The sequence below is a fragment of the Patagioenas fasciata genome, chromosome 7, assembly GCF_037038585.1.
Source record: "Patagioenas fasciata isolate bPatFas1 chromosome 7, bPatFas1.hap1, whole genome shotgun sequence".
Lineage (NCBI taxonomy): Eukaryota > Metazoa > Chordata > Aves > Columbiformes > Columbidae > Patagioenas > Patagioenas fasciata.
The window spans coordinates 2,682,053-2,697,600 of NC_092526.1; the positions used below are offsets into that span (position 1 = coordinate 2,682,053).

General features: G+C 39.4%; 1 protein-coding gene across 2 annotated transcripts; it reads left to right on the forward strand.

The window, feature by feature from the left end:
- The first annotated feature begins 1,394 nt into the window (after positions 1 to 1,394).
- On the forward strand, positions 1,395 to 14,779 carry MMADHC (metabolism of cobalamin associated D). 2 transcript variants are annotated; one of them, XM_065840997.2, is made up of 8 exons: positions 1,395 to 1,433; positions 1,683 to 1,733; positions 4,872 to 5,016; positions 5,253 to 5,470; positions 7,883 to 7,988; positions 8,864 to 8,994; positions 11,500 to 11,586; positions 12,800 to 14,779. In XM_065840997.2, the coding sequence occupies exons 2-8, from the start codon at positions 1,725 to 1,727 to the stop codon at positions 12,992 to 12,994; spliced, it is 891 nt and encodes a 296-aa protein (XP_065697069.1). In that variant the 5' UTR covers positions 1,395 to 1,433; positions 1,683 to 1,724; the 3' UTR covers positions 12,995 to 14,779. The 2 variants fall into 2 exon arrangements, with proteins under 2 accessions (XP_065697069.1, XP_071666776.1); XM_071810675.1 differs by lacking the exons at positions 1,395 to 1,433; positions 1,683 to 1,733 and adding an exon at positions 1,777 to 2,338.
- The last annotated feature ends 769 nt before the right edge of the window (positions 14,780 to 15,548 follow it).

A 15,548-nucleotide genomic window follows, 5' to 3' on the forward strand; every position in this document is an offset into this window, starting at 1 on the left:
GCGCTGATGCTCTCACTGCATTTTCCTCAAAACCACCCCCTTCTTTTATTTGTTTTCGACTTTATTGTATCTCCCGGCCGCGGTGCAGTGGGGGGGGGGTGTGGAATGTACTGGCCGCCCCGTTCACGTTACGTGACTGACTCCTGGTGCACTCCGCCGGTACTGCACCCCACCGCTACCGCACCGCCGCTGACGGCCCGGCCCGTGCCCGCGGTGACACCACGACCCGAGGAGCCCCCGCCGCGACCAGACAAGGAGAAACACCGACTGCGGAGAAACAAACACCGACCGCGGAGAAACAAACACCGACCGCGGAGAAGCAGCGGCGGTCGCGGCGGGGCCGCCACACGCCCCCGGCCCCGGAGCACCGAGCACCGCCCCGCCCTCGGCCCCGAGCAATCGAGAGCCGAACGACTCGCCCTGCCTGTCTCCATCTGGCTCCTAGCACAGAATCCCAGAATGTCAGGGGTTGAAGGGCCCTGGAAAGCTCATCCAGTGCAATCCCCCCATGGAGCAGGAACACCCAGCTGAGGTTCCACAGGAAGGTGTCCAGGCGGGTTTGAATGGCTGCAGAGAAGGAGACTCCACAACCTCCCTGGGCAGCCTGGGCCAGGCTCTGCCACCCTCACCTCGAACAAGTTTCTTCTCATCTTTAAGTGGAACCTCATGTGTTCCAGTTTGTACCCATTACCCCTTGTCCTGTCACTGGTTGTCACTAAGAAGAGCCTGGCTCCATCCACCTGACACTTCCTCTTTCATATTGATCCCCATGAATGAGTCCCCCCTCAGTCTCTTCTTCTCCAGCTCCAGAGCCCCAGCTCCCTCAGCCTTTCCTCACACGGGAGATGCTCCACTCCCTTCAGCATCTTGGTGGCTGCGCTGGACCCTCTCCAGCAGTTCCCTGTCCTTCTGGAACTGAGGGGCCACAACTGGACACAATATTCCAGGTGTGGTCTCCCCAGGGCAGAGCAGAGGGGCAGGAGAACCTCTCTGACCTACTGACCACCCCCTTCTAACCCACCCCAGGTCCCATTGGCCTTCCTGGCCACAAGGGCCCAGTGCTGGCTCATGCTCACCCTGCTGTCCCCAGGACCCCCAGCTCCCTTTCCCCTACTCTGCTCTCCAACAGGTCGTTCTCCAACATATACTGGAAGCTGGGGTTGTTCCTGCCCATATGCAAGACTCTGCACTTGCCCTTGTTCTATTTCATTCAATTTTTCCCCGCCCAGCTCTCCAGCCTGTCCAAGTCTCTGGATGGCAGCACAGCTTCCAGTGTCACCACTCCTCGGTGTCACCGGCAAACTTGCTGACAGTGCACTCGCTAGCACACGCTAATCGACGTGTCGGTGGATCGGCTGGCTGGGCCTGGGGACGGGCGGGCTGTGCGGCCGTGCGCGGCTGCGCCGGGGGCCGGCGCCATTTTGCAGGAAGAGGTAAGCGGGCGGCGGCGGTTTCGTTGCTCCCGGTTGTTCCCTCAGCGGCGGTTCCGTTGTCCTCCCCGCTCCCCTCCCGTCACCGGCCGGGCCTGGAACGAGCGGGCAGCGCCGCGGTGCCTTGTGCGAGCGTTGCTGGGGAAGCGGGGGGCGGCCGTGAGGGGCGATCGGCCCCACCGGGCCGGGTGAGGTGAGGGCGGGCGCGTCCGGCCGGTGCCTCGGAGGCCAGTGCGTTCGCTTCTCTTGCAGGGGCAGCCGGGCCTCTCGGCGGGACGGAGCCCACCGCCTGCCATGGCCAATGTGAGTAACGCCGTCCCGGTGCGGGGGGGCTACGAACCCGTGAGGAGCTAAAGCGGCGCCATCCAGGGAGGAAACTTTGTAACCTCATCTGGGTGTTCCTGCTCCGGGGGGTTGGACTGGATCAGCTTCCGAGGTCCCTTCCAGCCCTTGATATTCTGTGAAAACTTGTCTGTGTCATGCGGGATCCTTGCGGTTTATTACCGTTTTAAAGCTGCTTTTAAATCAGCGTGCTCATGGGGGGTCATTGATAAAAACCTCAGTTGTATTGAAGAGAAGCTGCCAAATTAATGTATACTATGATTAAGTTACAAAAGATATCCCCATCCTTAACCAATTGACATGACCAATGCTTTCTGACCACCTGCAAAACGAGGGGATATTTTTCAAGTTTTATATCTTTCTGAATAGAGTTTTTATCTTAATCATAGTACCATTTAATCACTTCTTTTGAAGTAACCTTGTATTTAGTAGTGAGCACACACATAAACTTGTATAGAATCAAGAATACAGCACTTAAGGAAAATCCTTTTATGTCAGTTTCTTGAAAGTATTTCTTTCCCTCACCTGGAAAATAAAGCTTTATGAAAGCACACATGCCGTGGCAGGTGAGATTTATATTTTCCAGTTCAATTTTTTTAAAGTTACACTTCTAACTGTACATTTGGGTATATGATTGGTTATATTTCTGTTATGTGTGTGTGAACGCGTCATTGATAAAATCCTCAGTTGTTTTGAAGAGAAGTTGCTAAATCAATGTAGACTGTGATTAAGTTACGAAATGGTTAATTGACATGACCAATGCTTTCTGACCACCTGCAAAATGAGGAGATATTTTTAAAGTTTTAGATCCTTCTGCACAACAAGAGGGAGACAGAAGATTAAGTAACATTGTTTAGAAGCAGAGTGCTTAGTTTATATATAACTATTAATTAATAGATATATTGTAAGTAAGAAACTAAGCAATTATAACTAACATCAGTTATTTCCTAGTATAGCTGTATGTCAACAGTTTCACAAATTGTAGTGCGCATATAATAATTACATGAATATAAGCAACACAAGAGCATCCAGTCTTTGGAGCACTTATGGAGGACGATCCCCAGTGTTCCCCAATGCTGATGAAATGAAGAATGCCGCTTAACAGTATAATTGACTCTGCTGTTAAGTTTATTTCTCTGTTTCAGTATCATTATAATTTTGTTAGAAGTAGACTCTCTGTGTATCTGAGTTTTAGAAGCCAGTTTCTGTGGTCATCGTGGTAATAATCAAACTGAGGGTTAATCATAGAATAGTTTGAGTTGGAAGGGACCTTCAAACAGGATGTGAGATTTCTTTTTTGTTATTTTAATGTCATGAGTTAAGGTGAAACACTCAGGTTCACCAGGGTACTCTCAGACTGTAGAATGAAACACCCTTTATTGATTTAGCCTTGCTGTGGAGACATGAATAATTTATTGATTTCAGTGTGTTGGCTTTTTTTCGCTTGTGTAATGCTAAGTATGTAAATATTTGTGTAAGTGAGCTCAGCCAACATATCTGTAATTAATGCTGACATCTCCGTGTTAAGTGATCCTGATTATAAGGAAAAATGTTCTTTTCTTGTAAACAACTACAGCTGATGTGTAATTACATCTGCTTTATCTGTGCTGTGATCATTATGCAAAAATCAATTTCAGTAGTGCTTTTACATAATAGAGAGAAAAACGTTCAGTTGGAATCAGCAGACTTCTGTTGTTACAGGAACCTTTTAAATCTAGCAGAGTTTTAGAACTAGACAGTTTAAGGCCTTAACTGTAAATACTTGATGTAAGTGAGAAAATCGAATGTGCCTTTATGCATTTGAGTTTTCATGAGGTTGGTAGAACTTATTAGACATTGTACCTTTACACAGGGGTGGTGTGTAAGAAACTGATGCTTACTGGCTTAGGTCCTGGTACTCTGGACAGAGTTTTTATCTTAATCATAGAAATAGTACCATTTAATCACTTGATTTGAAGTAACTTCGTTGCATACATATTTAGTGGTGAACACAAACATAAGCTTGTATAGAATCAAGAATACAGCATGTAAGGAAAATACTTTTATGTCAGTTTCTTGAAATTATTTCTTTCTTTCACCTGGATAATAAAACTCTATGAAAGTACACATGCCATGGCAGGTGAGATTTATATTTTCCAGTTTAATTTTTTTAAAGTTACACTTCTAACTGTACACTTTGGGTGTATGACTGGTTATATTTCTGTTATGCGTGTGCAAATGCATCATGAAAGTTGTCAATCTGTTTCTAAAGTATGAAAAATAGATCAGATGTTTCGGTTTAATCATATCACCTTGATATTTCTTTTTTAAAAACAAAACAAACATACCAAGAAAAACCCAGTAACAATTGTTCATGTTACTACATAAGATAATATCATTTGGCCTCAGAGTTAATCTTCACGGTGAGAAGCTACCAGCTTTTTGGAGCTCTGTTGTTGAGACTGTTTGCATGCTGAGGGAAATAGCATTGCATCATTTTCTGGTTACTGTGTGACTGAATCAGTTTCTGATAAAATCATCTTCAGGAACTGAAAATTGTGTTGACAGTACAACTCTGTGGCATGAAGCAGATTTTCTGCTGTATTGCAAGACCACAGAAGTCCTGAAGGTTTTATGGCTTATTGCCATTTTGATCACCTTCCTGGTATGTTGTAATACTTATTTGTAAATATATAAATGTACTGAGTTTGCAGATTGGCTGGACTAACTTAAGTTTTGCATGTATTAAATGTTTATGGATTTTGAGAGCGAAAGAAACTGAAATTACTATACCTACCTGGATTGATGTGTGCGTCTCCTGCTATAGTTCGGAGCTGTTGGTAGGTGTAGTTTGCTGGCAAAGAAGTGTGTGTAAGCAGATGTGTGTGCTTGCTTCTAGATAAAAGATACAAGATGTGTCTATAGTGATGTTATCTTGTGTCTCCCTCCAGTCTTTTAAGAAGTAGGAATATAAGGATTTTACAGAAACACAGTTAATAATAATTAAGATTGTAATTTAATTATTGAGTGAGGATTTCTCTTGTGATCCACAAAGCTGTACTGAAACTAGTATTTTTGCTAGCAGTATGTAATACTTGTTTTGTTTTCTTGTCTTCTCAGGTGCTCTGTAACAGAGCAAGATTGGTCACCTACCTACCAGGGTTTTATTCTTTAGTCAAGAGAGTTGTAAATCCTAAGGCTTTTTCTACAGCAGGTTCCTCTGGCTCAGATGAGTCTCATGTTGCCACTACACCTCCTGATTTATGTAAGAAAAAGCAAGTTCGTTTTCTTTGGACCCCTTATAAATTTGGGAATTCTGATGTCTGCTAGTTATGTCAGGGCCCTGACTTTAACTTGTGCATTGTGGTTACTTTGGTTATAGATTATCATGATCAAATACAGATATTTATATGGGAGAGGGTTTTTTTCCTGTTGTTTCGTTTGTTTTGTTTTTCTTTCTGTTTAGATATGATGACTAAAGCAAGACCTTGACTTTTGCAGGTCCAAGAACTGTATGGCCAGATGAAGTAATGGGTCCATTTGGTCCTCAGGACCAGAGATTCCAGTTGCCTGGTAATATTGGTTTTGACTGTCACCTCAATGGCACTGCTGCTCAGAAGAACAGTCAAGTGTCAGAAAGTCTGCCTGATCTATTAGCAGAGCCTTCAGCAAGTGAAAGGCATGAATTTGTCATGGCACAATACATAAATGAATTTCAGGTAAGAAAAGGTTTTTTCTACTGATACTTCTTGTCTAAGAGAAGTGTAATTAATCTTTCTTACTCCTGAGAAAGGTGTCATTGATTTTTTCTTAGATGATTTTGAAAAATGAAATTTGTCTGGGATGAGTGAGAGATTATATAGAACCAAGCTGAAGTTTTGTTATTTTAGGAGAAAGACATACAGTCAAAAAAACATACCCTGAAATATTTCTAAGTAGTGCTTAGTGAAATGGCATTTTAGTAGTGACTTAATTATGTGGATACAGGAAAAAAAAATCTTTCAAAACTTGCTTTTTCCTAAGTCTCAGCACCTTTTTATCCAATAGAATTGGTAGTTTCTTCAGTATTTTATTTAATGCATCTGGACTTACGTAGTTTGGATGGTATTTAGATCTGCCTGCTTAGTTCTGACAATCAGTGGATCCACACAGGAGAGACAGATCAATGTACCTCAACCTCGTGTCTCACAATGATGCTGCGTTTTGGCGATGGCAGAGCTTGTAGTGAGTCAGATGCATTATTAACAAGGAGCTTGATAATTGCTAGAGTGATTGCAACAAAATGGTTAGTGCTGCTGACTCAACTTTCCAGTCTTTCTGAATTTGCGACATGCTCACACTTTGGAAGTCAACTAGCAAATCTCCATTGTAAAAATGCTGTATAGTGGGTTTTTTTTGAAAATGTGGCATTGTATTCCAAAGTGCTCAGAAAACATAAGCTTCTGGTGAGCTCCCCAGATTCTGTTTTCAACTTATGTCGATCACACTTTCTGTTAAAAGCCCAACAGAAAATTCTAGTCTGGTTCCTGTAGTGCAAACTGGGTGCATGTCTGCTCAGTATAGCTGTTGCTGTCCCAAATGGAAGGGAGAAACTGGGAAGAGCAGAGACACTTCTCTCACCTCTGTGTACATGAGGTTGGTGTATTAGTTTTATCTGAGTGGAGTAAATGGGCCTAGCAGCCTACAGGTATCAGAAAGTGGTATTGATCTTTGGAAAATGGTCACAGTGTCTTGATGACAGCATGCCTGGTAAGTGTATGTACCATGTAAGTGCTGTTTAGCTGGATAGAATGGGAATAGTAGACAAGAAATCACAATGAACTACCATCCCAGCAAGAGGAGCATCCTATAGTTGTACAACAGCATGGTTGTCAGGCTTAAAGCACCAGCTGATCTCCCCCAGTGACTTTGAAATCATGATGCAAGGTACATGTGGAAACATATGTGTTGAAACTGCAGTTAATGTCAGTTGTTTGTCTGTTGTGTTTTATTATTTTGCTGGGGGATTTTTTTTTGCTATTCTTGAATGTTAATTTATAGAGCAAAAACGCTAGCCACACTGTGTTTTCAGTGTAATAGTTTAGGGAAACTTTCAGATAAAGACAGGTGTTAGGACTTAATTACAGTGTTGAGTTGTATATTTCAGTCTTGGAGAAACTTACTGAAATTCCTTGTAAATTATGGCATAGTTAGGGTGAGAAAAAGTGTATTAAGGCATTCTATGCCTACCCTATTTCCCTGAAAATAAGACGTACCCCAAAAATAAACCTTAGCATGATTTTGTCAGGATTTTTGAGGATGCTTTAAATATAAGCCCTATTCCAAAAATAAGCCCTGGTTACAGTTAATTTTAAAAGTCAATTCAAATAGTGTCCAGGCAGCTATACATGTAAAAATGTAAGCATCTTTTGGGGCAAATATTGTGTAAGACCCTGTCTTACTTTCAGGGAAACATGGTACTACACAACAGTTGCTATCCCAAAGTTGTTAACACCTCTTGAGGGCATTTTAAGCTTAAAACTTAGATACGTAACTTAGAAGTGCTCCATTTGTAACATACCCACAAGAATCTGTTTTGTTGGGGTTTTTTGTTGTGCTTTGTTTGTTTTGGTGGTGGTGTTGCTGTTTTTTAAACTGTAGAACTAAAAAAAACCAGTAAAGAATATAAAAAGTATTGTTTGAAAACTGTTCTGCTTTTCAAGCTGTGACAGCTAAAGCTGAAAATACTGATAGTTCAGAGCTCTTGAACTGTTGTGTTGCTTTTAAAGTTTTATTCTGGCTCAGGTAATGTGTGTATGTCTGAAATCTATGAATTGCGGTTGTATTGAATACCTAAGGCCGTTGCTTCAGAATGATATTTGTCAAAAATTTCTGTATTGTTTAACGCTTTGAGATAATATGGTTACTATAAAACATAAAGCTTAACATTTCCATGTCGTTTTAAGTAAAAGGTTAAACCTACATATGTTGCACTTTGAAAACTGAGTTTTAAGTCTCATTACAAATCATCTTTCTGGGAAACTGCTTGGGTCTGTCAGTTGTCATGTAGTCACAAAAACACAGTCTGATGTACAAAATTATTCATGTTATATATTAATTAATGATAAAATTACAATTTTAATTTTTCTCAGGGTGCTGATGTTCCACAGAAACAGCAAATAAGTAATGCTGAAACTTACTTTGAAAATGCAAAGGTAGAATGTTCAGTACAAGCTTGCCCTGAACTGTTACGGAAAGGTATGTTTTCACTTCTTTTGACAGCTAAGAAATTATAACTTTCTAAAATACAAAAATATGTAAGTAATTGCCCTGAAGTAATCAATGCCACAGAATGCGTCCTAGAGAATGATAACCCAGACTTAATATTTTACAAGAGAAAAATACACACTATAAAATAAAAAACGAAACTTTGTTGCTGATAATACTTTGTATTTTGTATAAAATTCAATGCCATTTACAGTCAGATCAAGTGGGATGGGGAGTAACTTCCAGCTGCTGCTTTAGTACCAGGTAGATTCTGGAGCTAATTCAGTTTCCAAAAAACACTTAGTGACAAAATCATATCTTTTGGCACTGCTTTTTTAGGAATATAGCAAATTGAAATTAAGCAACTACTGAAAGCATTGCTTTTGTATCTTTAATTTGTTCAAGAAGGAAATGATGTAGATGATGTAGAGAGAGAATTGTGGTGGGTTTGGGTCTTTTCTGCCCCAGGAGAACTGTCACAACTCATGCCAATAGTACGCTGCTGATACTGAGCCTGCTGTCATGTCCTGGGAAGTAGATCTGAGCCTTTTCTACTGAAAGATTTCATGTAATGTGGTTTAGCCAGAAAATAAGGGTCTTCACACCTCATATGTGTGGAGAACTGTGGTGGTGTTCATTTCAAAATACTAGATTGTCAGTATACTTGGGTTTATATCTTTGTGAAGAGAGACACTTGTTTGCACATTTTGAAACCAGCATGCTGTTTGTGAGATACACACATATATCTTGGATTTAAATGAAATGAAGACTCTAAAGTAGGGTCAATACTTTGTCTAAAACTGAAAAATTGTAAGTAAAATGCGAGAGCAAACCATAACATGCCCTTTTTTTGGGTTTTTTTTTAGACTTCGAGTCAATGTTTCCAGAAGTCAGTGCCAACCGTTTGACGGTATTAACTGTCACCCAGAAGACTAAAAATGATATGACTGTGTGGAGTCAAGAAGTGGAGGATGAGAGAGAAATGCTGTTAGAAAATGTAAGTAGCTGACAGTAGCATCAGTTTATTTTTGTTCGTAGATGAATCTTCTGTGTACTATGTGTGTATTTTGGTCCATTTCTAGCTCTGGTAGTAATTAGCTGTATTTTTAGAGCTCTTTTGAGCTAATCCTATTTTCTCTTACTGATAAAATGGAGATGACTTTTTTCAGCTTTGTATTTGATTACATTAAATGTTTCCTATAACTATTAAATTCTTTACAGTGAGGCAAGTCAAAAATATGCAAAAATATTAGAAAATGCTACAGCAAATTAATAAAGGTACTTGATTGTTGCCCTGTTGCAGTGAAAGGGCAGCAACTGTTTTCTCACCTTGTTTCATTTTGTAGGATTTCACTGCTCTCTCAGTTTTTGTGTGATATAATCGAGATTCCAGTATGGAGTCTGTCTGAGTGCATTTTTATTTGTAAAAAAGTAGTTGCTCTGGTTGGTTTTTTTCCTCCATTCTGATAATGAGCACAATTAATGCTTTTAGCCTGGGTATCAGTTACATTTATTACATCTTAACCGTCCTCATTAACTTTGTCTTCCTGTTCTGTTGCCACTAGAGGTCTCTCTGAAAATCACTTCATTTCACATTCTTCATGGTTTTTTTTGGCTTTACTCCAGCAGGTGTCGCTGTTCACCATCGCTGGTGTTCTTAGCGCCTCGGAACGTTTCCGTGTAATATTTGTTATAATATTTCTAAAAGTAGTAAAAATAATCCTGTGAGACTTTCATCTGTATAGTGAGGGTCATAATTATGTTTGAAAATAGGTTGGTAATTGTCCTTTTCAGTCCTGTAAATTGCACATGTGCCCTATGTGAAGTGTAAGGGTTACCACAAAAAAAAAGAAAGTAGAAGCAGTCTGAAGGATCAACATAAAATTACATACAAATTAAAATTCCCTTCATTTTAGTGTGTTCTTCTCTTTGAATTATTTATGGTCTGTTGGTCTTTGGCATTGTAATCTGGTCTAATTACATGTTAATTGGCATTTTCTCCCTTGTGCACCTCCTGTCAAGTCTAATATAGTCACTGTAGGGGTGTTAGGATGTTGGATGTAACCTCCTGGCCTAAAGGTTACTAACAGCAAATTCACAAGGAAATGGTTTGTTTGTTTGCTTCATAAGTGGTTTGGAGTAACCTTAAAAGTACTAATTTAATGTGAGAGGCTTGTGCTGAACTAATGAGGATTATTTGCAGCCAAATCTAAATGTTTACAGTAGTAAATCTCGAGTGTTTATTTAACTCGTTCTAACTGATGCTGAGGGGTTGTTACAACACTGGATCAAAAGATGAACTGTGTCAGGAATATAATGCCTACAAAGCTGTTTTCAGATGGCTTACTGATATTTGTGACTTAATTTACACTTGAAACATAGTTAATCATCAGAACCATCCAACCTCCAAATACCATGTTACTGGAAAGGAGAAACTTCTCTTATTTTGGACCATTAAGGGACTGAAGCGGAGTAACTATAATAATATTTCTATAAATTTGAAGCCTTGAGCTGCTGAGGGCACTAATTATAGAGAACAACCCAAATTTTATAACTGCAAGTAAATAAAGTATTATATTTATTCTGAGGTTAGAACTATTTCTTTTTTATGACGTGAGGGATTTTCTTTCACTTTTTGAGGAAGCTCTGTGAATTCTGTTTGCATTTTGCTCCTGCTCAGCATATTCAGCCATGTAGATTTTTGCACTTGGGTGTGTTTTTCTGAGTGCGTGGATGCTTTTAGAAGCATCATTTATCTTGACTTTTGTGGGCTTGGGTTTTTGCCTTGCTCACCTTGGCAGGTTTCTTCAGTTTTCTGTGGGCCCTTGCTGGTCCTTATAAAATTGGTTGAAATTTGCTGGTCTAGGTGATTAAAAGCACACAAATGAGGTCTCTTGTTGCTGATTTATCTGTGGAAAAAAATATGCTGTGTAATCCATAGGTGAAAAGTTTGCTACAGAAATATAAGCAGATTCTTTAACTTTTATGGTTCATGAAGAGCTACGTAATACTGTCCTGCTAGCTAGGATAAGACCTTACAGCAAAACTATGTTTTTCATATATTTATAAAAACATATTTAATGCTACATTTAGTGTCAATTTTGTAGAGTTCACGTGAGATCTGTAAACTCGTGGAAATAACACAAAAATACCTGAAGTAATGGTTGACTTCTTAAAGAGGATCACAGGTACGATTGTGATCTGCATGAATAATCAAAGCAATTATGTTATTCCTTGTACAGGCTGTTAATCCATTACTGACTGGCACAAGGAACACTTAAAATCTCATATGATTGGAGTAGCCTATGTATGACATTAATTTTAATCCTCTTGGTATTATTAACATTTTTATTGAAGGTATGCCGAATTTCTCATTTATTAACAGGGACCAAAAGAAGTCTGTGCTTGTTCATTTTCAGAACATTGTATATGTGTTCTGATGTGTATATGTATGTAATAAAAATCTCATTCAATATCCTTCTTTCCCTTTGTTTTCTTTAAGTTCATTAATGGTGCCAAGGAGATTTGCTATGCGATTTGTTCTGAAGGCTATTGGGCCGACTTCATCGATCCATCCTCAGGATTGGCAGTAAGTCATGTGCTGTGTCTGAACTAGCAGTGGGATTTGTATTCATGTGGGTTAAATCCAGCATTTCATATGGCCCAAAAGCTGTCACTATAGGATAATTCTTTTCATAAATTAACATAGGATAGTGACTCTGAACTAGTTCTCGAACTGTGTCAGCTGTCATGACTGTTGGCATTTTGGAGAACATTGTTCAGCCCTGAAGTGGAGTTTTCGATAACTGTAAAAGTTTTCTGTGTGAAAGCTCTTGATCACTGCACAAAATAGGCTGGTTAATGATTGTTACACAGAAAAAATGAATGGCTTGTTCCTGTTGAACAGCGTTGGCATTCATTGTCAGATTACACCAGTTCTCTGGAGGAGCTGACAGTTTCTTACCAAGACATCTGTGAAACATAAAGAGTCTTAAAACTTACAAGAGAGAATTGAGAAAGCTTCTGTCCAAGCATGAGCACAGATGTACTTTTGTCTGTGAACTAACTTTAAACTACATCCTAGTTGAACATAGTCGTGGCAAAGCTCAGTTTTTATTTAAAAACGCTGTGTAAGGCAGTGATTTATTGTGTCAACAGAGGCAAATAGATTTAAGGGGGCATGTTTATAAGGTGAACAGGCAGTTGAAGGTGTGTATAGTGCTTAAAAGCTTCCCAGAAACTCCATGCATTTAAGAAATAGTTATGGACTGAAAGTAGGGTTCTGTCTTTGGCCTCCAATTCAGCAGTAAGGTCCTTACCAATAACCTGTTCATCAGGCGTAGGAGTTTGGTCAGAAGCTTCCTCCTGAGATAAAGCAACTGAAATACCCATTTCCAATTTACACACATTTTTGCTCTTCAAAGCATCTTTCTTTATAGGGGCCTCATTGGAAAGGTCCATGTCTTTTGCTGTTTTAAAGTGTGGTTTTATCCTTAATTCCTGTAGAAATAGCAGAACCTTTCCAAAGCATTTGAGGGTGCTTTTTATGTATGATTGATTAGACATTCAAACACACTGTCAGTGACAAAGGGGAATCTTTAAATATGGGATACCAGCATAAGCAGACGTGCCCTGCTTAGTTTCCTGTGTAGATTTCATGAATAAAACTGTGCATAAAATTTCTTCCGACAGATATAACTGGTACTTCTGGGCTTAGGTTTTGTTTTAAAAAGGGGTAGTTCTGACACTTTAAATGTTCTTGGACATGTTCACTTGACAAATTCTCTTTTGTTTCCACCTAGTTTTTTGGACCTTACACAAACAACACTCTGTTTGAAACAGATGAACGCTACCGCCACTTGGGATTTTCCGTTGATGATCTTGGCTGCTGCAAAGTTATTCGTCATAACATCTGGGGTACTCATGTGGTTGTAGGAAGTATTTTCACTAATGCTGAACCTGACAGCCCTATCATGAGGAAACTAAGTGGAAACTAGCAGTCATCAGGGTTTCGCAAGTTCTTACGGCCTTTGCAGTTCTTTTACTTGATGATTCTCTCTAAGCATTGTCAGGAAGTGGTCCGCTTTAAGGTAATCTAAGATAATAAAGTAGCAATTATTTATTTTAGTCTTTGTGAATGTGTTCACCACATGTGACTTTGAATATTGACAACATTCAAACAGGTACCTTTATGTGCCATATGAATTTTAAGCTGTGAGTTTCATCTTGAATGAGTTTAAACATACATGTACACAGCTATCTGCATATCCTTTTCTAATATTACCTTACAAGCCACACTTTTTAACCATTTTGTCTTTTCAGTGTCTAACAAATCTGTGCTCTTACTATTAAAAATGCAGATGCCACTGAAGTTTCTCAGAATTTTGCCACTTACTGGAATAAGGTGGCAAAAAAAAGTGGAATAAGTAACAAAATTGTTCTCCCAGAATATAAAACTTAATAAAAACTGCAGAAGTTAATGCTGGACTAATCACTCATTTGCTGTCCTAAAGTGAGAATAATTAAATGAGCTCTCAGTGGTCTCTAACTACAAGTAGGGAAGTGTTCACTTGACAGTTACATCCAGAGATTCAGTAAATAAGTAAGTCTTAAATTACTCTAGAATCAGTCATCTCTTAAGGTTTTTTGTCTTCGTGTCGCTTGAGGTTTTATTTTCTCAGTGTTAGCTAAATATATTTAATTAGTTTATATATGTAAATGTAATTTAAAGTGGATTTTGTAACTTTCTTAGGTCACTAAATACATTGTGGAAAAAAAAACAATAGGGCAATACTTGGATATCATCACTGTTTTTCTGTACTTGGATGCAATTTAGACTTGTCTCTGTGGAATTTTGAAAAGCCTACGCAAAGAGCAATTATGATCAATTATTGCGATTATGATCAATTATGAAAATATTTCAACAGGGAGGTTTCAGTAAACTAGTCGGTCTCATCAGGTATCATAAAAACAATCAGGTCAATTGAAGTTACTGGAGGAAGAACAGTGGAGAAGATTCAAGGCACCTGGAAATACCAAAACCTCACTACAGAGACTAAGTAATAAACTTGATTTTAATCTAATCACAGGCACTTATTGGAGCCATTTGTTAATGCACCACTGCAGTAGCTGTGCCAGTTCATGCAACAATCGTTCAGTCTTGACTCTTGTGTAAATGCAGTGCAGCTTTTGTCTGGACCATGGCTGCACATGATCTGCCAGGTTTAGCTTCCTGTCACACAGCTGAGGATTTTAATCCTTGCCTCTTTTTCCACTGTTAACTATTATGGGTTTAAAACTTGTTCTAGGTTTTGTAGATGACTTCTGTTCCTTACTCAGGGTCTAAGCCAGTTCTCACCAAAGTCTTTTTATTGATTTTAAGAGGTTTAGAACTTTACCAAGTGCCTCAAATCTGTCCTTTGTAATGATTGCTGTGCGCCCATAACTTTGCTGGATCACGGAGGTGGAAGTGAGGAAGACTTTCCAGAGGAGAAATGAGTGCTGTCTGTGCTAAACTCACCCTAAGCCAGCAATTTGGATGCTATCTTGCTCACCTACCGTCACCCTCATCCCTGTGAGCTCCAGCCTGCGCACATTCCGGGGTTGAAGTTGAAGTTAAGTGTGTGGCTGCTGATTTGTTCATCGTTTTGTCATGGAATCTGTGCTGTGTTTCCAGAGCCCAAGTTCGTGACCTCCAGTCTGCTGTCTAAGAAAGCTGTATTACTTCAAAGTCTTTTTTTTTCTTTCTCATCAAGAGGATTAAAAAAGCTTGAGAAGCTGCAGTGTGTCTCATCTGTTTGCAAGATACAGTTATTTTGCAGAACACAAATTAGCTCATTTCATAAAAGAGGGTTAGTGTCTCACTGGACAGCAGATTACACTCATGGAGAACTTAGGGGAAATACATTCTGTGAAATGGTTTGCATGTATTTGAACTGTCTTGAAGACTCCTCATGCCATCTTTTCTTCATGTGACTGCTGTACTTAACCTCCTGGTGTTTTAGAAAGACTGGGAGCTGTCAGGCAGCTATTCAAATTAAGCTGAAGATGCAAATATTTGAGTTCATGTTCTTTGAGATTTTGACCTATAAAGGACTCTTACAGTGGCTTTTCAAATGACTTCAACCTGAGGCAAAAATGTCACAAAAAATAGTGGAGCTTTGCATTGACTTCACTAATACTAATGTTTCATGCCACGGTTTGAGGGGATGTACGATTTCTTGATGTTTTTTTCTAAATAAAATGTTCTCATACATACTGATTCTCAAAAGACACTAGAACTGTTCCAGTTCTAATTCCCTTACATCTATACAGGGTGTTAATTAACTTAGTACTATGGAATAAAAGCTTTTGAAGGCAGTGTAACTGTACTTCTGATAATGAAAAGCAACTCTCAGTGTTACAAAATTAATTCCTTTCTAGGGTAAAGAAACAAACACTTGAGAAGAGCCATTGTATTTAGTAAGATCACACCTGCTTAACAAACATCACTGCTCTGTGGGAAGTACTATTTTTCTTAATTAATGAACAGCTGTTCATTTCTAGATGTTA

What these genes read in the sequence shown, in the direction of transcription:
- MMADHC (XM_071810675.1), top strand. Translation starts at nt 2,315, where the DNA reads ATGAAAGCACACATGCCGTGGCAG. An exon ending in CCCTGAACTGTTACGGAAAG is followed by an intron (nt 7,989 to 8,863) that starts GTATGTTTTCAC and finishes GTTTTTTTTTAG; the next exon opens with ACTTCGAGTCAATGTTTCCA. An exon ending in GAGAAATGCTGTTAGAAAAT is followed by an intron (nt 8,995 to 11,499) that starts GTAAGTAGCTGA and finishes GTTTTCTTTAAG; the next exon opens with TTCATTAATGGTGCCAAGGA.